The following is a 25,678-nucleotide window of genomic DNA, read 5'->3' on the forward strand; positions in this document are numbered from 1 at the left end:
AGTTGCACGGGCTGCCTAGAAGCAGGAGTGGGAAGGAGATGGATGGATGGATGAAGCATGGCAGCTGGAAAAAGGGAGGAGCGGAAGGGGCAGGACAGAATGGGAGACAGCAGGTCTGAGCCATAGGCTGGGCCAGTAACAATCAGGGGCTCGGAAGGGATGAAGTATCACTGGCTGCTGCTGACAGCTAATACTGTCCCCCCGATGCCACAAAACGTGGCTGTGATCCCCCCAGAAACCCTCCCTGATGCACTCAAGGAGGCTCAATCCAGCTTCATTCACCCACCTTGCTTGTCTCTTGACTGTCCGGATCAAATGGCACCTGCTTCACTGACAGCTCCCTGCCTGTGTCGGCATCATAGCAGAGGTAAACCTCCCCAAAGGCACCTCTGCCAAGGAGCTTCCCCAGTCTCCAGTTCACAGGAGCCTGCAGGGCTACAGAAAGGGCAGGGAGAACTCAGTAAGGATGTAGCAGAGAGATGACCACCTACAGGCTCATCTGACCCTGCCAAAGGTAGCTCCTCTGTGTGCTGTGTAATGATTGAGGCACTTCCAGAAAGAGTGACCCCAGAGCCCTGCTCTTCCCAGGTGTCAGTGGAGTTACCAAACTTTCTCACATACAACACACACTTTTTTCCCCAAAAAGCAGCTGCTGGAAACTGGAATGTGCATTATATGCAAGGAAGTACAACAACAACAGTTTGTGCCACTTACCAGGCCAAAGCCAAAGCAAAGCCTGCACATAATCCACAGGGAACAGAACAGAGCAAGCTCCACTCCCTACCTGTTACTCAGTTACTTACTATAAGGAAAGATCTTTGCTTTGTTTTGCCTTTTAAAAAAATAAGATCTGTAATAAGATACAAAAATAAGATATCTTATTCCAGGATGCACTGTATGTGAGGAAATACGGTATTCCCAATCTGCCCAGAATCAGGCCCAATGAGACGACATGTATACAGGGTCTCTCCCGTGCGGCACAGCTCAGAGTGGTTTGCGATGAAGAGTGGCATCTCCCCAGTCAGACTCATGAAAGGCAGCCACTGCTGGAGTGGAAACCAAGCGCTGGTAAATAGCACCCAGTACTACATGCAGCTGATGGGAGTAGGGAGTAGGGAATAATTTGTCCCTTTGGGACTGCCGAGGGCACATAGCTTTCCAAGATGGAATTAGATCTACATCTATAGCATGACCATGAGACGTCAGGGCCTTAGCTCAGTGCCTCAGGAGTGCCATGCTGCCCGGCTGGTTTATTATCAGTTCAGATCTGAGGTGGAAGCGGATTAAAATACTCTTCCCCCACCTTTCCCCCTGCATCTGGACTCTCCTCAGAGGTTTCCCCATCTGCTGACCCTACCCAATACAATGTCACAGCCAGGCCACAGCGTTGACCACCAGCTGCTGAAGTTCACTCACAGTTTCTGGACTTCGTGGGGGATGTGCTGAAGACATGCAAACCCTTTTCACAGTTGTTCCAGCGCTTGGTCCTGTGCTCCTCGTACTGTAAGGTGCTCAGCTTGCTGTCCCCATTAAAGCTCTTTGTCCTGCTGGAGGGGACAAGCTGGAACAGGGTCTCCTGGGGGATGTAGCTCCTCGGGAAAGTCCTTCGGCCTACGCGAGGAAAACAGGAGAGCTGAGGATGGGACACACGACTGGTGGTGTCCAGCTCTTATCCCTTGTCCCCTGGTCTGACCTGAGTCTATGTTCAAAGTATCCCCAGTTTAAACTGGTTATAGAAAAGGCTAGTTAAGCACATGCCAAACCCTGCACAGATGTGTGTAGTCTTACTGGATCCTCAGCTGAAGGCAGTGAGGAATCAGTTTAGGACCAGTCAATGTAAACCAGGATAAAACCAGATTCAGAGCATCTCCACAGGGTTTGCACCAGTCAGCTGACCTGGTTTACAAAATGTAATGCAGTGTAGGAGACATGCAAGGATTTAGGCTGAGAAATCTTTGCAGCAGGATCCATCTTTTCATGATCAGAGGACCCCGACTGCTAACTGCAGTCTCTATCACCATAATAGAAACATCACCACCACTACCCAAAAGGCAATAATGTTTGCTTCAAGAAGAAAAGACAAGCTGCCTAGCTAGCTCACTAAGTTGGAGAAGAGTCATAGTAATACACCATTCATACTTTTTTCATCAGTGTATTTGAAAGCACTTTCCCAAGACAGCTGGCATTATTAAGGCCCATTTTACAGACAAGGAAACCAAGGTGCCTATACAGGAGCAGCAAGGCTTCTCCGATGCGCTGGAATTCCAGCACATCGAACCAGTCTCGATTAATCGAGTCTGCTGAAGCAATTACTACGCTTCAGCATCCTCCTGCATCACGTGTATCAGCACCCCCAAGCTTAAAAATAGTGGCAGGGGGTCACTATTCAAATGCCCCCACCACCATTTTTAAACGCAGGGACAATGATACACAAGACGTGGCAGCGCGTTAATTAAAGCGGGTTTTGGAGCCACTCTAAAGTGCTGCCTCCCCACTCCCGGAGCATGTGTAAAAGTGCCTCAAGGCATGGGCAGTTAAGTGACTTGCCCAAGGTCCCCGTGCTGGCAAGCAGCACAGCTGGAAATAGCTCTAGGTCTCTAAACCCAAAACCACTGCTGAACCTGCCAGACCATACATTTCTTGCTGTCCTCAGGGTGACCCTTGTGTAGCTCCAAGAGGTGAATTTCATGACAGCATAACCATCATCCCAGCTAGAGAAACGAAACACAAGGCAGCACAAAGAGATCAGCATGGGTGAACCCACTGATTATACCATCTTGGTGGCATGAAATGATGGGGAGCTGACGGGAAGCACTGAGGCACAGAGTCCTTCATAAACGCCAGATTCCAGCCAGCCCTCACGATGTTCCTTGGGCCTTCACTCAAAATTAATCCCACGGAAAACTGAAAATGGAGAAAACCCTGGGCCTTGCCCTCCACCCCAAAAAATCAGGCAACAGCTGACGCGGTGACTCAGCAAGCCGTAATTCAAGCCACAAGCTCTGGGAACGCTCCTCGGGCTGCTTGTTCCAGACAGAACTTAATTGCAGAATTAATTGTTTCCTTCCGAACGAAACAGCCTGATGAGCTGCCTGGGTGAGTCTAAGTCCACTGCAAGCTACAAGGAAGCTGAAGGAAGAGGGAAAACTTTAGCTCAGCAGAGCATTTGCCACTACTAAAAGTCCTGGCATTCCAGGGGTGGAAATACAAAAATGCCCGGCTGATGACTGAAGCAGAGACGTGGCAAGCCTGGCTGCTGTGGAATGATGTGTGGTCAGTGATGGAGGTGGCTGGGGTAAATCCTCATGGCTAGAGGATTCCTGGTTGCATCTCAATCTGTTTATTAACCATCTAGGTTCACTTCGAGCTCCCTTCCTTCTACCCTCAGTCTCCAACACCAAAACCTCTTTCCTTTTCCTTTTGTATTTCTTTATTTATTTTTACACATTTCACCTCTTGCATGTCTCCTATTTCTACCCCGGGGCCTATTATTCCTTCTTTCAATAGGTCTGTGCTATTCTGACAGGAAAGAAGAAAACCTAAACTTAGCTGAACTTTGACAACTTGATGCTGCCAGTCTGCAAGATCCGCCACAGGAATCACTGACCTCTAGATCAGCCATTCATCACTATACCAGTTCTAAATTAAAGTCCAGTTGCAAAGGGTTAACATTATGGCCAGTTTGTGTGTCTTTGTTTTGTTAAACTTAAGGAAGGGGTTAAATCAGGGCAAGAAGGATTTTTTTATAAAAATATTTCTTAAATGGGATTTCGAAAGGCACTGGTGATGATGATGAGGATCAGCTGGACTGTGGTAGCACCAATGATCTCAGCCCAGCATGCTAGGCACTGCCTGCCACATGTTAAACACAGTGCCTTGGGAAAAGGGGGAGGCAACAGGATAATCTCTGAACCACAGTACTCCTCAGCTGAATCCGGGAAAGCAGAAAATCCTGAATTCACATGACATGCCAGCCCACAAAGTTCCTACTGCTCTGTGAGAAATCCCCTGTGCAGGGAACGGACATACACCCCATCAAAAACAACTAAATGAGGGACAGGAGGAGGTCACCGGTAGATAAATGGGAGACGTAGCAACAGGGCAAGGGGTAGAAACAGCCATTGAGAGGGTGAAAAAGCTGAACAAGATGGAGGGCACGAGCCTATTAGATGCTCGGCACTTTGCAAGATCAGGCCCACGCTGCACCTTCTTGTCTCTCTGTGGTGGCCCTGACTGGGACCTGTCCATGACTAATTTCTCTCTAAAAGAGAGTCTCACAGCACTGGACAGAAATATACTGGCAAAATCCATATTTGCAGAGCCCACGTGTTGGTCGAGGCAGACACCCAGGGTGCCACATTAGAAGAGGAGGGTCCAGCCAGAGCTGGCTCTGCAGGGGATATTACGATAGGCTTGTGGCCACTGTGATAAAGCTATCAAAAGGACTCAATGAACTGTGAGGAAGGAGGGTCTTGCACTGGCTTGGGGACTCAGGAAACCTGGGTTTCCTTCCAGTTAGTGCCGAGATCACTTCATGTCTATCTCTGGTCCCCATTGCTAAAATGGGAGTAGTTCTGCTCTTAAGGATTAGCCCCATTTCATACAGGGAAAACAGTCTCAAAACTGAGGCCATTAAAGGGCAAAAGAATCAAAGGTAAAGGCATACGTGTATGGCCTGACTTTAGGTGCTTGGGTATATATAATTTAAATGCTTGGAGCCGCCATATTTAAATATTTAGACCCAACAGACTTGTCCAAGAGTGTCAGCAGCAAAGGAAGGAACAGAGCCAAGGGCCCTACAGGCCAGTCCTGACTTTATTCACTAACACACACGCCTCCCTATCTTGAAATCACTTCCAGCTGGCTCACATTGATGCTGCATCCATTACCTTGCTGAAGGGGAGCAGGATGAAACTAAAGGCCAGGGATATCCATCCTAGAGAACAGAAGTTACTCAGCTCAGTTTCCAACACAATATACCAATACCACAAACACATTATTCAATTAACCTTCTCAAACTCTTCCATGGCCATAGTATCTAAGCATCTGGCAATCACTCCTGCATCCTTACAAGCATTGTACTCCTGGGTTGTAACCCCCCATCTGTAAATGGAGATAAGGCAGTGCTGTTATCCTCCATTCACAGATGGGCACCTGAGAGGCGGAGCTGTTAAGACCCATAGGAAGTCAAGAACTTAGACCTCTCTGTTCCTAAGTCAGTGCTTTATATATTACTCTGCCTTAATGCTCACCAAGCCCCTAGAGACTATCCCCCCTCCCCAGGATTTCCCCGACATGCCCTTGGCGTGGTCTCACCATCACTGTAGTCCTTGCGGCTCTGGGAGAGGTGGTATTGCCTAGGGAAAGTGCCACCTTTTCCAAATCTTTCACAAAATGGAATATCAAAATCTGGAAGGAGATAAAGAGGAAAGTGGTTTTTAGATTAACTCAGCATTGAACGTGTAAGATGTTTCTCTACTGCTTCCAGAGCAGTATCTAGAGCCCTACCAAGAAGCATGACCCGCCTGTCTACTCCCTCTCCACATGTGCCAGACCCCAAAATGAGGCAGTGGGCCTTCCCTTCCAGCCACTTCTCTTGACAACTCCATCTCCAGCGTGCTTAAGGCTGGGGGCAGCGTGTGCACTCAGGGTGGCTTCACTGCCTAGTTTTGGGATTCAGTATGTGCAAAGCAGACCTTGCTCAAAAAAGGTCTGTCCTTTATACTACCTGCCAGTGAAAAACCAGCTTAGAGATGACTCCATCATGGAGGCTGTTCATTCACAAGTCTCTGGGCTGAAATCTCCCAGGATCAGACAACTGGACACCAACCCAGCTCTAACAGAAATGATTGGCCAAAAGGCCTGGTGCTGACTGCGTTGAAGCCAATGGAGGCTTAGCCAAAAACTTCAAGGAGAGCAGACTCTGGCCTATGAAGTTTAAAGGCTCAAGTTAGCTCTCATGACTTGGGACCATCCCCTGTTGCTGCCTCTTCCCCAGCTAGCTCTGATGTCCTTGGAGGCTGCAAGTCACTGAGAAGAGCCTCTCCAGAGAGTGCCCATCTCTCCCCCATCCTCATCTCTTGTTTCTCTCCCTTTCTATCATTTTCCTGGCCTCCTCCATTGCTCTTCCTCTCTACTCCACCCCAGTCCTTTCCCAAATCCTCTGAGAGTCCCCTTCTGGCTAGCTTCCTCTTTACACTCTAGTGCCTCAACTCTCTTGTCTCCCCTCACACAGAGCCATCAGACTTGCATTATACAGATCAGTCTCCTTTCCCAGGAGGCTAATATCGGCTGGGATGATTTTGACGGAAAGCAGTAGAGTTGAACCTTACAGGCTAACTCAATTAGGGATGCATAGGTTTTTGCAAGCAGCTTACTTCATCATGGGACTGCAGGGAACAGAGCTTCTAAACAGAAAGCAGGAATTTGAGAGTGAAGAGGGAGGAAAAGGGAAGAGGCGCTTCTGAGGGAGGCAAAGGCGGGTAGAAGAGAGAAGAAACAAACACTGTTAGCTCACTGAGGACATTGGGGTTATAGCAGCTAATCCAGGTGTGGGAATAAGACTCCGTAGTACCCGTTTAGACCAAACTTCGCACAATCCAATCTGTGGATGATTTCAGCCAGATGGAGTCAGGCCTCGGGGCCACCGAGCCCAGGTCTCCGTGATCTGAGAGAGCACAGACAGCGTCAGATACTTCAGAGGAAAACGCAAGATCCTGGTAGGTGGCAGATGTGAAATAACCTGTGCACATACGAGGCCATCATGTGGACCAAGAGCCGAAGACTGGCTTAAACCCTGAACCAGGAAGGTCTTCATATCAACCGCCACACATTAATATTAGCTTGGATGGAAGAGAGCAGAGAGGACAAAAGTTTAGATCAGGTAACAGGACTTTGATATTACTAGGGAAGAAAACAAGACTCTCTATAAGAATAATAAGAGTATTGCTGGAGGGGCTGGATGTATTTAAGTCAGCCGACCCGGATGATCTTCATCTGAGGGTGCTGAAGGAATTGGCTGGTGTCATAGCAGAACCACTGGCACGGCTGTTTGAGCACTCGTGGTGTTCAGGTCAGGTCCCAGAGGACTGGAAAAGGACCAATGTGGTCCCCATTTTCAAGAAGGGGAGGAAGGAGGATCCATGTAACTATAAACTGGTTAGTCTCACCTCTATCCTTGGAAAAACCTTTGAAAAAATTATTAAGGATCACATTTGTGAGAGTCCAGCGGGGAAAGCAATGCTAAAGGGCAACCAGCATGGATTCATAGCAGGTAGATCTTGCCTAATCTGGTTTCTTTTTATGAACAGGTCACAAAATGCTTAGCCTCAGGAATTGAGGTGGAAGCCTACTTGGATTTTAAGAAGGCCTTCAATATGGTATATCATTATATTCTCATAGATAAACTGAGCAACTGTGACATAGATGATTACATGGTCATGTGGGTGGCAAATTGGCTTAGGGGTCACACCCAGAAAGTGGTGGTGGATGGGTCGGTATCGACCTGGAAAGATGTGGGCAGTGGAGTCCCGCAAGGCTTGGTCCTTGGACTGGTGCTATTCAATGTCTTCATTAGGGACTTGGATGAGGGTGTGCAAAGCACTCTGTCCAAATTCATAGATGATACCAAATTATGGGGTAAAGTTAACACAGCAGAGGGTAGGGAACGAATCCAGGAGGATCTGGACAGGTTGGAAAAATTGGCAGAACAGAATAGGATGCAGGTCAACAAGGATCAACAAGGACAAGTGCAAGGTGCTGCACCTACGAAGAAGGAATCACCAACACATTTATAGGCTGGGGGATGACCTTCTCAGCAGCACAGCAGCAGAAAGGGATCCTGGAGTCACTGTTGACTCCAAGATGAACAAGAGTCATCAATGTGACAAAGTGATCAGCAAAGCTAACTGTACTTTATCATGCATTAGCAGGTGCATGACAAACAGGTCCAAGGAGGTGATACTTCCTCTTCATGTGGCATTGGTCAGGCTGCCGTTGGAGTACTGCATCCAGTTTTGGGTGCCGCACTTCAAGAGGGATGTAGACAGCATCGAGAGGGTTCAGAGAAGGGCCACTTGCATGGTTAGGGGACTGCAGGCAAAGCCCTACGAGGAGAGATTGAGGGCCCTGGATCTCTTCAGCCTCCACAAGAGAAGGCTGAGAGGTGATCTTGTGGCAGTCTACAGATTCATCAGGGGAGGGCAGGAGGGAATAGGAGATGCTCTGCTCACCAGGGCACCTCTTGGAGTAACTAGGAACAACAGCCACAAACTGACAGAGAGCAGATTTAGGTTAGACGTCAAGAAGAACTTCTTCATAGTAAGGGTTGCCAAAATCTGGAATGGGCTTGCAAGGGAAGTGGTGCTCTCCCCTACCTCGGGGGTATTTAAGAGGAGGCCAGACATGCACCTGGCTGGGGTCGTCTGACCCCAGCGCTCTTTCCTATTCAGGGCAGGGGGTCGGACTCGATGATCTGCTCAGGTCTCTTCCGACTCAAACATCTATGAATCACACGGGCGTGCGAGGAGAAAATTAGGAGATGGCTAAGGCACAATTTGACATGCAACTGGCAAGGGACAGAAAAAGGCCAATAAAAAAGGGATTGTACAAGTATGTCAAGAGTCAGAGAAAGACCAGAAACCACCGGTCCCTTATAGAATGCAGGAAACAACCTAGTTATGGATGATGCAGAGGGCTGAAGTATTTAATGCCTTTTTTACTTCATTCTTCACAAAGAGAGGGAAGCTATCAGATGACTGCAGTTGGTAGCAAAGCTAGGGAAGGAGATAAACAGTCCTGAGTGATGGAAGAACAGGTTAGGGATTACTTAGAGAAGCTCTGGATACTTTCAAGTTGGCAGGGCTAGATGGGATGCACCCGAGGGTACAAGGTATTGGCTGAGGTAATTTCAGAGACATTGGCTAGCCTCTTGGAGTAATCACAGAAGTTGGATGAGATCCTGGATGATTGGAAAGGGGCAAATATAGTGCCAATCTTTAAGAAAGGGATGCAGGAGGATCTCAGGAAGTACAGATCAGTCAGCCTGACCTTGATACCTGGTCAGACCATGGAGCAGGTCCTCAAGGAAGCTATTGTGAAGCACCTGGAAGAGAACAAGGTGATCAGGCACAGACAGCCTGACCAAGAGCAACCTGACAAGCCTTCACCAAAAGCAAGTCACGCCTGATCATCAACCTGATTTCCTTCTATGATAAAGTGACAGGCTCTGGGGATAGGGAGAGACCAGTGAATGTGATACAACTTGACTTTAGCAAGGCCTTTGAAATGGTCTGCCATGCCACGGACATTAACAAAGTAAGGAAATACAAACTAGGCCAAAGTATGGTAAGGTGGATATATACCTGGCTGGATCATCGTACTCAACAAGTAGTCATCGATGGCTCAAATTTTAGTTGGGAGGAAGTACCAAGTGGGGTTCCCAGGAGTCTGTCCTGGGGCAAGTATTGTTTAATATCATTATTAACAATTTCAATGATGGAACTGAGTGCATGCTTAGCAAAATTTGTGGATGACACCAAGTTGGGTGGAGCTGCAGACACTTTGGAGGATAGGGCCATGATCCAGAATGACCTAGATAGACTGGAAGAAACGGTCTGCAATCAATCAGATGAGATTCAACAAGAACAATCCTGCACTTTGGACAAAATAACTGTATGCACAAATACAGACGGGGAAATTACTGGCTAGGCTACAGTACTGCAAAGAAGGATCAGGGAGTTGCAGTGGACCATAGCCTGAATACAAGCCAGAGTGCTCTTGGTGCAAAAAGGGCCAACATCATACTGGGTTATAGTAACAGGAGTGTCAGTTGTAAGTGAAAAGGAAGCAACTTTTCCACACGGGCACCACCTGGAGTATTGTGTCCAGTTTTGGGCTCCACACTTCAAGAAGTACACGGACAATTTGGAAATAGTCCAATGCAGAGCAACAAAAATGATTAAGTGCCCAGAAGGCAAGGTTTACGAGGAAAGGCTGAAAGAACCGGGATTATTCAGTCTGGAGAAAAGAAGACTGTGGGGGGATTTGTAACAGTCTTCAAAGACCTGAAGGACAATTAGAGGATGGAAATGGGCTTTTCTCTGTAGCCATAAGGGACAGGACAAGGAGCAATGGACTCAAGCTGCAACAGAGGAAGTTTAGTTTGGAGATTTGGAGGCACTTTCTGACTATGAGGGTGGTCAAGTATTGGAACCGGCTGCCTAGAGAAGTGGCGAAATCTCCATCCGTGGGAGTTTTCAAGAGCAAGTTGGACAGATGCCTGGCTGGGATGATTTTTTCAGGGATGACCCTGCTTTGAGCAGGGAGCTAGACTAGTTGACCTTGTGAGGTTCCTTCCAGCCCTTCTTTCTTATGATCTTACAGTTGAGACAAGCACTAGATGGAGAGGGATCAGGAAATATCTGATGAGGAGAACAGGAAGCCACCACTGGTAGCCTAGAACAACAGGGGATTAAAAAGTCTTTGTCATCCCCCCTCATTTTCCCTTCCTGTTTCTGCTCTATCCTAGTCTGACTACATGGCCCATTCTGAATGCTTGTTTGTCTTAGCCGTGAGCCAGCAGCTGCTCCTTGGAGACCACTACTGGCTTCAGTCTCACTTTAGCTCATCTTGACCATTACCCCAGCTCAGGCAAGCAGCACAAGTCCGGCTGAAACACAGGCAGCAAAGCTTCTGTGTCAGGTCAAGAGGCTCACGGAAAGCCATGTGCAAGCACCAGGAAAGGCACTGGGGGCCTATTAAAACACCAGTGACAGGGACCGGTATGGGAGCTCAAATCCCACGGTTTAATCTGCAAGTGCTGCCTCAAGCCAAAAATGTGTTATCATCCCCTCGGCCAAATGCCATTAGTTCATTTTTAATAGTGAAAGTCATGACAATATGATGAAGTTTCCATGACTTAACCAGCTGGGCATTTATGCTTGGCTAAGCACTAAGCGAAGGTTTTTGTGGGCTATCAATATGTTTTCCTTAAACGTATTGACTATTTCTCTTATTAATGCAAACAGAGATCCACTGCAACACAAGACATAAGGTGAAAGTAAACTCTGGTTAGAAACAACAGGTGCATTGGACAAGGTTATTTCCATCTTCCAAATGGAGCGAAATGCACGGAGCAAGGAAAGAGGCAAGCAGGATGGCTCAGTCCTGGAGAGACCATTACTGGATGGTGGAGACCTACTTCTAGCTTCAAACTTCAGCTTTACAGCTCCTGGGTGCAGAAGCGAACAGACTCCATAATCAGACCCGGCCACAGCTGGCTCATGCTGGCTGGCAAATTTGCAATGATCCATCAGAGTAGCAAGCATTATGCATCAGCACTCTCAGTCCTTCAATTTTAAAATGGCTTCAGGTCTAACAGCTGCAGGGGCCATTCACTAGCTAAGCAGTGAAGGCACTGGTTTGCTGCTGATTATTTTTATCTCAGAATCTTCTTCTATTTTCCCTGACAGACATGTAGGTTTGAAAAAGCCACTTTGCTGCAATGTAGACATGCTGATAAATCCCAGGTAACCTTACCCAGGCAGTCAAGGCTATCTTTGGGCTGACTCTTCCTTCTTGAAACAGGAGTTTGGGTGTAGGGTGGGCTGTGGGGAAAAAAAAAAAAAAAAAAAACACAAAAAAGAATGCACCTTCTTTATCAGGTGACAACTATAGTGATCAGCATCACTTCTACATTCAGTCGACACCCATCTCACTACTTTCAATAGGCAGGAAGTGCTGGACCAGTATTAGGCAAGCTTCCCTCATCAGGCCACCACCCTGCACTGCCCTTAAACACATGCTTATCATTACCCAGGTGCACCAAGCTGGAACAGTTGGGTACATAAAGTTAAGCTTGTGTTGTGCTGGACAGGACACTCACTGCCCAGTGTGTGCACCAAATGTGCACCACATGAGGCACGGCTCTTGTAGAGAAAAGGCAAGAATACTAGCTGTTGTGGTCTGAATGCCAATACCAGTGTCTGCAACTTAACATTGCCTTTTAACATTGCCCACTTTGAGCTGTGTTTACACAGGTCAGTAAGGGCTCCCTTTCCCTCCAATGTTGCCGAGGAGCTACTTACTTCCTTCTTTAAAACCTCGGTGAGGTGCTGAGTGCCTCCAACCCCCACTATACAAAGCATGAGCAGATGATACTCAGTGCCTGAGAGATGTAGGCCCTTAATCAAGGCCCAGAGGATTAGGTTCTGCACTAGGACTAGGCAGACCCAAGCCCCATTCCTGGCTTAGCCACTGACCTGCTAGGTGACCTTGGGCACGTCACCTCACTGCTCTGAGCCTCAGTTTACCTTTTCAGACCACATACAGGATAATTAAGGTGATTGCAATAATTTGAGGGGAATCTGAGACCAGTGGGGGGCACCAGCATGTGTGCATCACACCCCCACCCCCAACTGCCATATGCATGCACATGCGCGCGCACGCGCACACACACACACACACACACACCCCCAACCCTGCAGCTCCCAGAAGCAGGGCTGAGCAGGACAGCACAGCACACAAGCATGCATGCACACACGCATACAAACAGTCCTGACCTCTGGATGTGTGCACACACAGCCCCAGCTGCACAGTTCCCCACATGCACCCCTCCCCTGACCCCGACTCTGCTGCGCAAGTGACTCTGCTTACAGCCCAGCACAGTCCAGACCAGGGCGCAGCCCACTGACTGGGCTCCCTGGAGAAAATTAAAGCAAAAGTCCCAGATTGGCATGAACCTGCAAGTACATGCCCAGCTCCTGACTCAGGAGCTAGAGGTGTGAGTGGGTCCCCACCAATCCAGGGGTTTTGCTTCAATTTTTTCCAATGGCTGGGACACTGAGACAGCCTCTGAAATCCAGGACTGTCCCGGCCAATTCAAGACATGTGGTTACCCTAGGGATAATGGCCTCCCTCTCTGGCACAGCACTGTGAAGTTTGCGGAAAAGAAGCCCTGTGTGGGACTCTGTTGTCGTCATTCTTGCTTTTGCTTTCAGGGAAAGTCAGAGCTGATTGCCAAGCATTTCCCACCAGCAGGCTGATTTCGCTTCCTCCTACGACTGCCACAACACAAGCAGCCCTGGACAATGCTGTCTTGAGACTCTGACAGTACAACCTCGATTGCTGAAATAATCCTCCCTGCCTGCCAATCTCCTTGCCTTGAATTGTGCAGGCATCTGCAGATGGCTTCCCTGAGCTTCTAGTCTCAAGGTCACTGTGCTGCAGGGTGCTGCTGCTGCCTTAGACACAAACCTTCTGCAAACACCCACTTTGCTCCAAAAGCCAGAACAGCAGTTGGGCCGCGTGTCCTGGGTTGCTGCTGCAGGTGAAACCTAGTTTGACTCTGGCCAAATCAGGCAATGGCAGATAGCCTAGGAGAAGGGGAGCCTGTTTTGGATGTGCAATGGTGCCAGCAGGACTAATACCAGAGGCACAAACCATTAAATGGACCTGGAGATTGAGGCAGAGTTCAAGAGCTGAAACACACAGTGCAGCCTGTCCCCTACACAAGGGCCCTATTGTTCTGCAATGCAAATGCTGCAGGTGACAACCAGCAGCAGGAAGCTAAACACCAATGTGGAGTAACAGAAATGGCCTCCCAAAAGAAAAGGGGGTTGCATCTCCTAACCTGCACCCAGGCAAGGCATAAACTACGTGGGGCCTGCATGGCACGGACAGCACTAACTGGTGACCTGGCACAGGGCAGCAAGCAGGCAAGGTGCCTTGCAATTGCTCCTCAGGCATGTGTTTGAGCATCACTTTGGACTCATGCTAACAGCTACCCCCGCTTGATCTAGCTGTAAATGGTCACTGAGGCTGGGAAGTCCAAGGCAGCTGGATGTGATGCTAGCTGGGCTGCTGGCTACAGAAACCACACTGGCCCAGCAGCCCATCAGAGTCAGGCAGACAGACTCTTTCCTCTGACCTGCAGCTCACTTAGCACAATGTGTCCTAGTCACTTCCTGAAGAGGTGCTAAACTTAGCTGTTTCCTCAGCGTCCTTGCAGGGAAGTATATGCGTTAGACGCTGAATTTACCAGGGTCACGCAAGAGCATGTGGAAAGGGGAGGGGAGAAGCCAGTGAATGGATGAAACCCCTTTAATCCAATGACTACAAAAGCCAGAGGGACAAAAGGGGAAAAGGATCTTCTGAGGCAAGGCCAAACTGGGCACCTCACCTTCTGCCAGTGCAGGACCATCCCTTCCAACATGCTCCCAGAGCCTCACGCCACTCACGCAGCCTCCATCACATCCCTGGGGAGACCACTCCACAGGCTAGCGGCACTCTCAGCATTACGATAGATATCTTGGCATTCAGTCCAAGCGGTCTCCAAGTTTTGGTATGTCTCACTACTCCTTGTAACCCCCAGGGCCATCTTAACCTCTCCCCTCTCTACACAACTGTGTGAGGAAGGGTCCCCCACTCAAGCAGGTGGTGACAGGCTTGACTTACCTGTCCACAGATCTGTCCAGCGATTGGCAGCTCCCAGAGAGCGAATCGTCGGGGCTCAAGAAAGCATCAAGCATCTGTGAAGAGCAAAGAAGATGGGAAACAAATGAGGAGAGTGAATCTTTCCACCTTGAGTTGCAGCAATTTGGGTAAAACACTCCAGGTGCTGAATGGGGATAAATGCATGCAGCTCCAAAATCAGCCAGCTTGCATCCATGGGTGGAGTCTGGCCTCACCTAAGAGAGGACCTCAAAGCATTTGAAACTAATTAAGCTCTTCTAAGAGGTTGGAAGGGGCTATTATTCTCTGCCATCATACACCAATAGGGAAACTGAGGCACAAGTGATTCACCCCTGCGGCTTTCAAACATGCCAGGCATCGAGCAGCTGCACATGCTCGACACCTTTGAAAAAATCCGAGCACGTGTAGGCTAGGCCACAGAGCTCGACTATGGTTCAGGAAGGAGGGGAGACCCAACCTCACAACATCTACAACCATAAAACCGTCCTTCCCCTTGGCTGAGTTGAGGAGTGGACTTCAGTCTCGCCAAGATGGTGAGTCAAATGCTGTATACGCGTGGCTTCCTGGATGAGACATTTGACTGGGCTGGGTTATTTATAGCTAGTTATTCACAATAGAAGGGCTGTACTGGCTGGCCTGGTGCACCCACAGATGCACACACTTCCACTTACAATGGAGTCTTCTCTGGGCCACCCAGCAGCAAAATCAGCATCGTGCTACAACAAAGCACCAATTAACCCTCAGCACCCTGTGGAGGTAGGTGCTGGCTGCAGCCTTCTGTAGGGGAAGCCAAGGCAGGGAGGTGAAGCGACTTAGCCAGAAGCGTGGAGGAAGCTGGTCTCAGAGCTGGGATTAACATCCAGAAGGGAGCTCAGTCCCAGGGCACCCCAACACGCTTCCCTTTCTACGGGACATCCTTATAGTTATGCCTGTTAATTGGTTGTCACAGCAACACTCATCGTTTTGGCAGGAGCAGTCCCAAGAGATGGTGTAATTTTCTCGGCTTCACATTTTCACCCCGAAGGCTGACGCATCATTGCAGGAACCCAGCCAAGGAGGCAGGACCTGTCCTCCGAGTCCGTGATTGGCATTGCAAACTGGAGAGTCACTGGGGCCCTCGGGGAACGCTCTAGCAGAGGTCCAAGCATGCCATCTTCAAGGTGCTCTTGTTCCCTTTGAGCACAGTGGAGCTGACAGTCTGAACCGGGAGCCCCATTCTGGCTCCACTAATCTGCTGCGCTGGCCCCAGGGTCACCGTTACAAGGAGCTAGAGGGTGGTGCCAGCCCCTGGATGCTGTCAGCGAGCTGGCATGGAGCAGCGCCATGCTGTAAAGCTAATGGCCCTACATTACTTTACCCCAGCTGAGGTCCAGCCCAGGGCCCCGTCTCTCCCTTTGTTTTTGCCTGCTTGAGCACAGTTCAGAAACTTTCTGAACAAGGCAAGACCAGCTTTTGGCTGCCAGAAGCACTAGAGATATCTGTGCTCAGATGCTGCCAAGACTTACCCAGAGTGGCTTTTATTTTATTAACAGCCATATAATAAACCCCTGAAAACACAACTTTGCCATGGAAACGTTGGCACAGCCTCCGCAACACTGCTGCTAGCGGGTGTCTTCACAGTGCACAACTCTCCCTTCTTTGCATACGGTCTCTTCTATGGGGATAGTTATGCATCCTCTCGCTTACGGTAGCAGTCTCCCTTGGACGTTCACCCATGGTCTGGACAGCTTTAAAGGCAGGGCAGCACCGGGCCCCACCTGCACAGCCAGGGCTGCCCAGAGGTTTCCGGCCCGGATCTTGTACTTTACCGGGGTCTCCTGATCCTGGAAGAAACTCCATGCTGTGCTGGGACCAAGATGGCCCCATGGACTTCACATGGGAACTGGGCTCCAGCTGCAGCAAGCCAGTCATCAGGCTAACATTCAAGTTGCTCGGGTGAAGGGGTGCTTAAGCCCTGGCCCGGTGTCATCCAGTCTGTGGCACTTCCCATGAATCTGGACATTTGGTGGCAGGAAAGCAGTGGCAGCACTCTTCCACAACCAATTTCTAGATGCATGGGGAACTCCAGGCCCAGAGCACTGGATCAGGCAGCGATCCCAGCATGCAAGGCCAGGTAGGAGCAGCAGGTGGGGAGCTGGGAGGGGGAGGCACTGGCTCCAGGGCCCAGTCCTGGTGTGGGGAGCCAGGAGGAGGGTGGTCCCAGGCCTCCAGGGACCAATCCCAGCAGAAGTAGGGTGACACCAGGCCCTTGGGGAGCAATCCTGGCACACAGGGGTGGGGTGGGGGGTGGTACTGGACCTGCCCTAGGGTGCAATTCTGCCACGTGGGGCTCCATCCAGCTCGCAAAACAGCCCCACCCCACTCATCTGGCCCAGAGGGCCAAAAGTGTTGAGCACCACTGGTTTGGAGCAAACAGAGAGGATGGGAGCACAGCATTAAAGTGGGCTGCCCCCCAGTCCCAGCTGCCCCTTTCTGCTTTTAGGTATGGAGATGGTGAGACCAGAGGGCATTCCCACTGCAGGCCGCCGGCAATGCTGGGGTCACAGGGCTGGGTTCCTTACTAGGGAACCGAGACACAACATCTGGTTGGAATTAGAGGCAGAACCGTAGGAGGAAAAGGCTGCAAGAGTGGGGCCAAGAATGGGAACCAGAGCTCAGACAGAAACACAACACGGGAAGCAACAAGGTCTGCTCAGCACTCACAGCTCACTGCAGGCCCTGCAGCTTGCCGCGCTCCCATGGTCCTAGCACATGGCCTGGGAGCGGCACTCGCCCAGTTCCAGCATTTAGTAGGGTTACAGGGTGCACGGGAGGAGAAGGGAGGAAGAGGGTGGGAAGGGAGATGTTAAGGGGTGATGCCCAAGTGGGATATAGTCACAGCAGCGGCAGCTTCTCAGTAGATCTGGGAATGAGGCCCCCTGAGCACCCACAGCCGGGAAGTCCTGGCCCCTCAGGACCTGCCCAAGCATGCACCACCCACCCACGCCCAACCCGGACCCGCAAAGTAGAAGCCACTTAGCAGTTGCCTGCACCTGCTGCCATCTTCATGACCTCAGCCCTGGGGAGCTCAAGAGCAGCCAAGGGGAGGCAACCCTGGAGCAGCTTCTCAACTTCACCCCATACCTTCCCTACCTCCCTACCTCAGGTTTGGTGTGTGCGAGTGGGCAGAGGGAGGGCAGAGATGGGAGTGCAGGGGATACAGAACCAAGATTGGGACTGTGATGGCATCACTGGACCCCTTGCAGACCTGGAGACTTTGCTAGTCTCCTCAGTCTTCCCTTCCTGGAGGGGCAGCACCCAGCACTGCAATAATGTCCATCTGCCAATGGCAGGCGAGGCGAGGCTCTCAGCTGCCAGCTGCACTCACGTTCGGGTCCGTGATCTCTGGAATGAACTCCCCCTCGCTGTTAATGCTCGTGTAGGACCCCTGCCGCGCGATCTGCTGCTGCTCCTCGGGCACGCTGCCTGGGGGCGGAGAGCTCCGGCCGGTGTGCAAGGAGCCTGCAAGGCAAAGGTGATGGTGAAGGACAAAAGGAAACAGCCCCTGCGAGGTCCTTCCAGGGGGGTTGGGCACAGCCCTCCTGCCTGATCGAGCCGGAGCTGGGTACTAAGCTTGACTGATCTCAGAGAGGGGGGACAGCAAGAGAGGGGAGACCCTGCATGTCAGAGCTTCGCTCAGGACTTCGGAGCAGATGCTGCCTTTGCGCTGTGTGTCTGTATGATGCTGCCCACTTCTCACTTCATCCCATTGCTCTGCGACCCACCCCAACCACCCGCAGCAGCGCTCACGCACTCCACTGCTTATCACTGTTGTCTGCATCAGCCACACAAATTTAGCTATTTCTTTTCTCCTCAACCCCTGCTTTTCTCCTTGCATTGTTCAGTAATCCCTTAGAGACAAGGGGTCAGGCAGCGCTCTGCTTCCTTCAGTGCTGGGGCAGGTTATGCCAAGGATCTACATGATCAGCAAGGCCGAATCTGCATCTCCGACTAGCACAAGTCATTCCAACCAGCTCCTAAGAAAGCTGCTTAAGAGCACAGTTTCCTGCAACCCTGGCTACTTCCGCTGCTCTCATTGGAACTCCCTGTGGTTTGGGTCTCCTGTGCTGCTAACGAGATGCCAAGGCCTAAATGCTGTATTTCAAGAGCAGATCCATAGGAGAGAGCCCATAGCTTCTCCAGCTCACAGTGCGTCTCACAACACACTGTCACTGTAGCTACCATAACACACGGGAAGCAACAGGCCAAATTCATCACTAGCGTAACTCTGCTAGTTACCCCAGGCATCTCTGGACTTCCTCCTCCTTCCACTTACACTGATGCAAATCAGCAATTGGCTCACTGATGTCAACAATGCTGCCCCAGATCGAAAAAAACAGGCCACCCTGCACCTATGCTGGAGCAAATTACATCCCAGCGTAAAAGCTTCACTAGGGGAAAAAAAAGAAATTCATCGCTTTTTGCTGCCGATTCCTTCCTTAGACTTTAAAAATAATAATCAGATGGGTTTGGAATCATTTTTCTTTTTACTCTTTTCCCCTCAGATTTCCTGCAGGATAAGCGCCCTGAGAAAAAAAAATAATCCACATGAACTGATGCCAAGACCAAGGAGAAAAAATGGTCCCACTTGTTACAGCTCTCCTATCGCACTGGCTTCGAACCAGGCTTAGCAAGAAAAACAAATGGGAAGTACGCCACAGCTTCTTTCCCCCAACAACAATCATTTAACCACTTCTTCGCTCAGTTGCCTTAAATAAACCAGGTCCGCAGGATTACTGTTCACTTATTTCTTTGCACCTGGCAGAGGGTTGTGTTAAGGATGGGCACAAAAGCAGCCCCTACCCAAGAGCAATTAGTGGCTCTTTTGCATGTTTGAATTACTTAGTCTCAGCTGGATTTAGGATTTCTATCACTGAGATGTTACAATACCTCTCACCATTTACTTTCTAAGAAAACCTCATGTCCCAGTCCCACGGTGATTCATTGGTTCCAAGCTTAACTTTAAAGACAGCAGTAGTCCCCATGGACTGAAACAGGACTGCTCCCAAGTGTAAAGAAACCTGCCACAATGGCTGGACAAAAAGTAAACTGGATGGAGAAAGGGCTATCTAGAGGGACAAAGCTCTGGGAGGAGCTGCCGGGACTTGTCCCTGTAGTTTCAGCACCCACAGACACAGTGCTCAGAGCTCCCATGACGTCCCCTCGGCACTCACCCCGTGCCCTGGTCCATACGCCTGTTTTGCAAAAAGCAGAAGCATTGCAGGTAGAGGGACAGCAGGACTTTGCGTGAGGCATCTGCTCCCTGCACGCACCCTTCAGCGTGTAGGAGAGACCCAGCCCAGCCACCATTAGCCAAGCCCCAAAAGGGCCCATCACCACCTGTTAGAGTCATAAGCGCCAGGTGACAAAGTACCATGACCAGGACCTGAGACACCTCATCCTCAGGCATTCAGACAGATGAGATAAACTTATCCACCCAAGGAGGACTAGAGAGACAATGCTGACACAGCCCAGCGGCACAGGTAGCTCGCTACGGCTCATGCCGAGAGACCGCCAAGGTGGAAGGGGTGGTGTTGGTGTGTTTGCACTAGACCTCTGATGCCGAGGGAAGAGCAGCAATGCCAGGGCCAGAAAGGAGATGCCCAAGGGGAAGGAGCAGGCTCTCAAAAAGCTTGTTCACAACAGGAGCAGAGCGCCCGGGGCCAGCTGGTGTCAATCAGGACAGCACCGCTGCCGTCAAGATACCTCTGGGGACTTGCTCCAGACACGCGTCTGGCCTATGGCCCCAATTACTCCTCTGAGCCGAGCCGCTCTGAGCAGAAAGTGGAGTAAGAGCTCCACGCCGCATTACGCACAGCATCATGTAAGGCCATTAGCTCAGGACTAGAGCACAGCATGTCCTGAGCAGGGCCGGCCAAGCCAGCGCAGAGGCCCTGACAGCCACTGCTGGCATTCGCAAGGACTTTTTGTGTTCCTTTCCGTTACGTTTCTTAAGCAGCTTTCATCCAGCATGTGCAGAAAGTCCAGGCTGTTGCACGTACAGCCGCGTCCCCCCATGCCAGGCTTGGCTTCCCTCTGTCTAAACATTCCTGGCTTCGTTGTCCCGCCTGCTGCAATAGCTCACCCCAGGGCTCTACCAAAGACTTATCTCCCAGCAACCCCCTACCCCTACTGACCAGGGACCAAGATAAGGCGGAGGATGCTGCTATGATTTCATGGCTGTAAAGGCTTCATCAGACACTACCTATGCCCACAGCTGCAGACCCCAGCCAGGGAGGGCTCAGGCCTGGGCTGCTGCTGCTACATAAACCAAGGGACGTTGTGCAAAAACAAGATATTCCTAAGAGTCCCTGCCTAAGACACGGGCTTGGGACGCAGCACCAAAGACGACAAGGATTTGAGGGATACCACGTTGTGCCAATGGGACTGTTCATCTGCAAGCACGTCAGACTATGAGCTGCCCCAAGTGCAGGCGGGTTCCCAGGGAACAGCTCTACCTCCTGCTATCCGCGTGGCCCTCTTGTCTCCCTGTGTCGCAGGTCTCCCCACCCCACACTGATTCCCAGAGGATGCAAGTCTGCTGCATCCCTTGCTTAGGTTTTGTCTATATTAAGTTTGCCACAGAACTCAGGTCCTTCTGATAACACTGTGGGTGGATCCACACTTGCAACTAGCTGGGGAGTGACAAAAAGGGTCCTACTACCACTGACGGGCCACCAGAAAGAGTGTAGTCACACCCACGCTGTATCTGTCTATATAACATCTATATTTGGCTGCTTGTGTTTCCTGGATAAGCAAGAACGTCGTCCTTCAGGGTGTTCTCTGAAATCCTACATGCTCCAAAGGGGATACGGCATGGCTAGGTGATGGCCAAGACCCCACAGTCCTGCCTGACAGTTCAAAGCAGACACTAGGTATGATACAAGCCCCTGCATTCACCTGAACCAGCTCTTTGCAAGCAGAGTGCCTGTAGCCAGAGTGGCCTGGCTTTACAGTCCCTCTCAGGCATGGGAGGCTTTAAAAAGCTGCTCAACACTGGAAAGTGACTGCAAAAAAATTAGGGCTAGGTGAAAATTTCCCATCAAAACTCAAGACATGCACAAGGGAGGAAAAAAAAAACAAAAAACCCCAGCTTTGATTCCCAGAAGTCAGTTTGACTCTGCGGAAAGAAAAAAAAATTCTCATCGCTTTGCTCATAGGCTGAGCAATTTCCTTGAATGCAAAATCACTGGGGGAAATGGCACAAAGCTGCCATTTTTTAAAATCACTTCCCAGAGCAGAATTTCTCTTAAAAAAATATGCAGATTAGAAAAGGCAGAGCTGAGATTTCCATTCAGCCAAACGGATTTAGATTAACAGAGAGCAACCTTCTGCACCCCAGGGTGAAGAAGAAATAACCCAACCCAAGAGACAACCACCCAGGCTGGCAGGTGGCCATAGCACAGGGCTGGGCAGCACCCCTTTCCTTAGGGAAACCACCATGGGGTTATCCATGACCACATGTAGCTTGCACAGTGGCTGCAAATAACGGCCTCACCATCAACTCAGTGACACCTACCAGCCTGGACTGTCCAGTTGCCAAGCCACCCAGTGCCACCAGGAAAGGAAAAAGAGCAACCTTCTGTATTACTATTGCCCCTAAGGAAAATCCAGGTGCTGTGGCAAAAGGCTTCTCCATAAGTGTGCTGGAAAACTCAGAACAGAGGACAATATGACCTCAAAATTAAGACATGGGACCAGAACTGAGAAAATCTGAGTTTAGCTCCCAGCTCTGCCAGGGAGTGCCTCATTCCTTATCTTTGAAGGATGGATGGCACTTCCTTTGTCTTTGCTGCCTATTTAGCCCTCACCTTCCAGGGTGAAAGTGGGTCTCTTGCCAAGTATTCCTACAGGGCTGAGCCCAAAGGAAGTCCAATTCTGGCTGGGGACTCATTAGAAACATGCACATGTTTTACAGCATAATAAAATCCTAATGCAGCACAGCCACAAGTCTAAGCGAGTGCCCCACCTCACATGAACCCAAAATAATCTGATCTCACCCCATCCGCCACTACATACGTAAACAATTCTGCCATTCACACGCACACATTAGCTCCCCGTGCCATTGCTGGCATTCGACTGCTGGCCTGTGTTCACGGTGTAACGTAGCTCAAGAGGAGCATTAGAGATGTTATTCTGTCCAAGCCCAGTTTCTACTGAGGCTCTGTGCAATAACATGTATTCATGTGTGCTCTTCATTCATAATTATCCAGGGGCTCTGCCAGGGTCTGGGCAAGCTCTCAAGAGCAGCATGAGCTAAATGAAAACAATGGGAAAAAAAGAAAGAAACCTGGCAAATAAAAGCCGCAAAGCCAAACAGCACTCTTGTACACATAAAGGCAGCTCTTCTGATTTTGGTGGGAGGCAGGCATGGCTGTCATAGAGCAGAATTTCACTTAACATAGGAGAATATGCAGTATATATTCTATACTGGCATAGCTGCACATATGGTGAGCAAGAGAAACAGCAAATCCACAAGAAGACACACCTCTCTTGTAGTCTCCACTTACGGAAAAATCCTGTAGTGTGCATACTAGGCCAGCTGTTTGGCACAGGGCCTGTGGCCATGTCTACCCCACCTCCATGCCACTCCTGGGAGCACCACAGTGAAGCATGCCTCACCCAGTCAGCACATGCCTGAAAATGAGGCCTCAGAGCAGCACTTTGCTCAGAGACATCCATAAGCTCGCTCTCTCTCAGAGGGAGAGTGCAGGCAAAATCAGCTTCATAGCGGCCCACAGAGATGGTGTACACAAGCCGCGCGCGCGTGTGTGTCTGTGTGTGTGTCTGTGTGTGTGTGTCAAACCCAGTGTCTCTGACCAGACAGAGACCTCAGGCAGAGCCAGTCCACCTATATTAAATAATCTAGGTTAAAACAACAGAGGTCCTTTCAAATGATGCTATTAAAAATCCACAGAATGCAGCACAGGACAGTCTCTTTTGTACAGACTGTGCGATCCAGCCGACAAAGCGTAACCAAGAAGTATCTACCTGGAACAGTATTCCTTGTCGGCTTGCTAGCCTTATAAAAGTATACCTGCCTCTTAAATTCTACAAGATTTTTTCTGTAAAGGTCTCATTAACATTAACAGACCAAGAAGACTCTAGTAAAAGCATTTTTCACCCAACGATCTCAAAGCACTTCACACGGAGGCAGGAAATCATCATGTCACAAACAAGGGAAACCAAGGCAAAGGCAGAAGGGACTTGCCCAAAGCCAGGCAAGGAAGCGACAGAGCCAGAACAGGCACAGGCCAACAGAAACCATCCAAGCAGACTGAGGGCCAGAAGTGCTGGCACAACTTTTCCCCAGGATGAGACTTGGACAATAATTGCATGGAGCCATGGGTGGACTGGCCAGCTGTGGAGAAGACATTCATGGAGACACAGCACTCCAGGGGACAAGTTGGGAATGGGACTCAGGCAATCCTGGCAAACCCAGGGGCATCCCATTTCACTGACCTGTTGAATACTTCCGCGTCCTCTCGCCGTCCTTATACAAAGACCCCATGATGTCTCCCATGGACTTGGAGATTCTCATTTCATGCTGCTTACTGTTGTTAGGCTGTAGGAACTAGAAAGCAGACAAAGGCCATCAGAGAGGTGGTTTGAGCCATTCCAGGTGCCCCCATGAAATGGATCACATCTGGAGCCGATTACCATATAATGTGGGCCCAAGGAGGTTGAAGTGGAACCTTTCATGACACAGAGCATGCAGAGGCTGATAAATATGATTCAAGTGCTGCAGGGAAGGGAAATGGTACCTCAACTAGCAAGGACAGTAAATCAGACTTCTTGGTTCTGGATGCAACCTATTTGGTTGGTTTCAAATAGAAGACGAGGAGAAGCCGGCTGGGCCCTAAGAAGTTTACACTCTAAGGCCCCGCTCTTGCAATCTGACTTGTGTCTCCTGCAAGCCCCATGGCCCTCAGTGCAACCTTATGCAGCTTAAAGGATTCATCCATGGTGATCAGACTATGGAACTGGGGCCGGAGAGGAAACCTAGACTGGTGAAGCGGGAGGTGGACTGGAAAGGAACAGCAGATCCCAGGTGGTAAGTGCCAAGGGTGTACAGTGATAAATGCTATGCCCCAGTACATCACAGCTCTGCTGGGGCACAGATTGCCCTCAAGAACCCATGCCCTGGCCAAGCAGCTGGATCAAGTGAGGCACATCTGTACAGTGCAAGGGGAAGCCTATTCTGTTCTCTGGCCAGAGCATCACCCTCTCCCTAGTCACTGGAGCAAGAGCTAATGGCCACCCCAGTTTCCTATGGGACCCCACATGAAACTCCAACCTACCAACCCACCTGCAACCACTTTGCAGCAGTGACTACTGCTGCTGCAATGCTCCTGCAATCACCAGGAACCGCTAGAGACTGCCCGGTCAGAGGCAACTGGGAGCAATGTGAGGAAGCCCAGGACAACACTTGGGAGAGCCAACTTCCTGCTCCAGTCTCTGCACAGTGCTAAGAATTTCCCACCGTTGCAGATCACCCTTAACACCCACTGAAGTCAGTGGGAACCAGAGACACTCAGCACCACTTCAGGTTGGGATCTGATGTGGAAGAAACTGCCACTGTTGCACTGACTGCCTCGCTGCCCCTTGACGCAACACCCAGGGTACAAGCCCACAGCTGCTCAGCATATACCTTGGCAAAAGCAGCGTGCAGATCTATGGAGCCACACAGCTATTCCTTTGCAGGGTACCCAGCATGGGTTAGTCGTGCTTAACATGCTTAATTGCAATGCCACAGAGCTCAGGGGGTGGAAGCAGAGGGTGCAAGGGGGCTGCACAGCCTGGGATGCCGCAGACTGCTCCACTCTCAGCCTCTTCTCGTAGGGTAAAAGCACTCCGTGGTCTCTGAACAGATCATGTCCTTTGCCACCCCCCTGCAAAGCTGACCATGTAGGTCAACATTGCTACCAGGATAGCCCATGACAAGACAGTCATGGTGTCCCTTAGCAAGATGCTAGGCTGTGGGGTCTCAGAAGTTCCCTGGAGGATGCACTGTGTGGAGGACCCCTTGCAAGATTATACACATCCCTGTTGGTCTCACAGATCTCTAAAGGCACCTGGCACCTTAGCAATCCATCCCCAGATCACAGACAGACAGTGCTGGAATAGACCCAACCACTGTTACAGCAAACAGGGCTGCTGGCAGCAA

At 50.2% G+C, this 25,678-nt stretch overlaps 1 protein-coding gene across 2 annotated transcripts in view; it reads right to left on the bottom strand.

The window, feature by feature from the left end:
- The window catches only part of LOC109291200 (mitogen-activated protein kinase kinase kinase 3-like), a 124,342-nt gene that overhangs the window by 15,132 nt on the left and 83,532 nt on the right, over positions 1 to 25,678 (bottom strand). For both annotated transcript variants that reach the window (XM_019508088.1, XM_019508087.1), the window contains exons 8-14: positions 23,974 to 24,085; positions 17,840 to 17,973; positions 14,455 to 14,528; positions 11,539 to 11,606; positions 5,317 to 5,409; positions 1,417 to 1,611; positions 287 to 435 (exon numbers count right to left, since the gene is read on the bottom strand). In XM_019508088.1, coding sequence (XP_019363633.1) covers positions 287 to 435; positions 1,417 to 1,611; positions 5,317 to 5,409; positions 11,539 to 11,606; positions 14,455 to 14,528; positions 17,840 to 17,973; positions 23,974 to 24,085 — 825 coding nt within the window. The remainder of the gene's footprint in view (positions 1 to 286; positions 436 to 1,416; positions 1,612 to 5,316; positions 5,410 to 11,538; positions 11,607 to 14,454; positions 14,529 to 17,839; positions 17,974 to 23,973; positions 24,086 to 25,678) is intronic.

This window comes from Gavialis gangeticus, unplaced genomic scaffold, assembly GCF_001723915.1.
Source record: "Gavialis gangeticus isolate Ggan-Ray unplaced genomic scaffold, GavGan_comp1, whole genome shotgun sequence".
NCBI lineage: Eukaryota > Metazoa > Chordata > Crocodylia > Gavialidae > Gavialis > Gavialis gangeticus.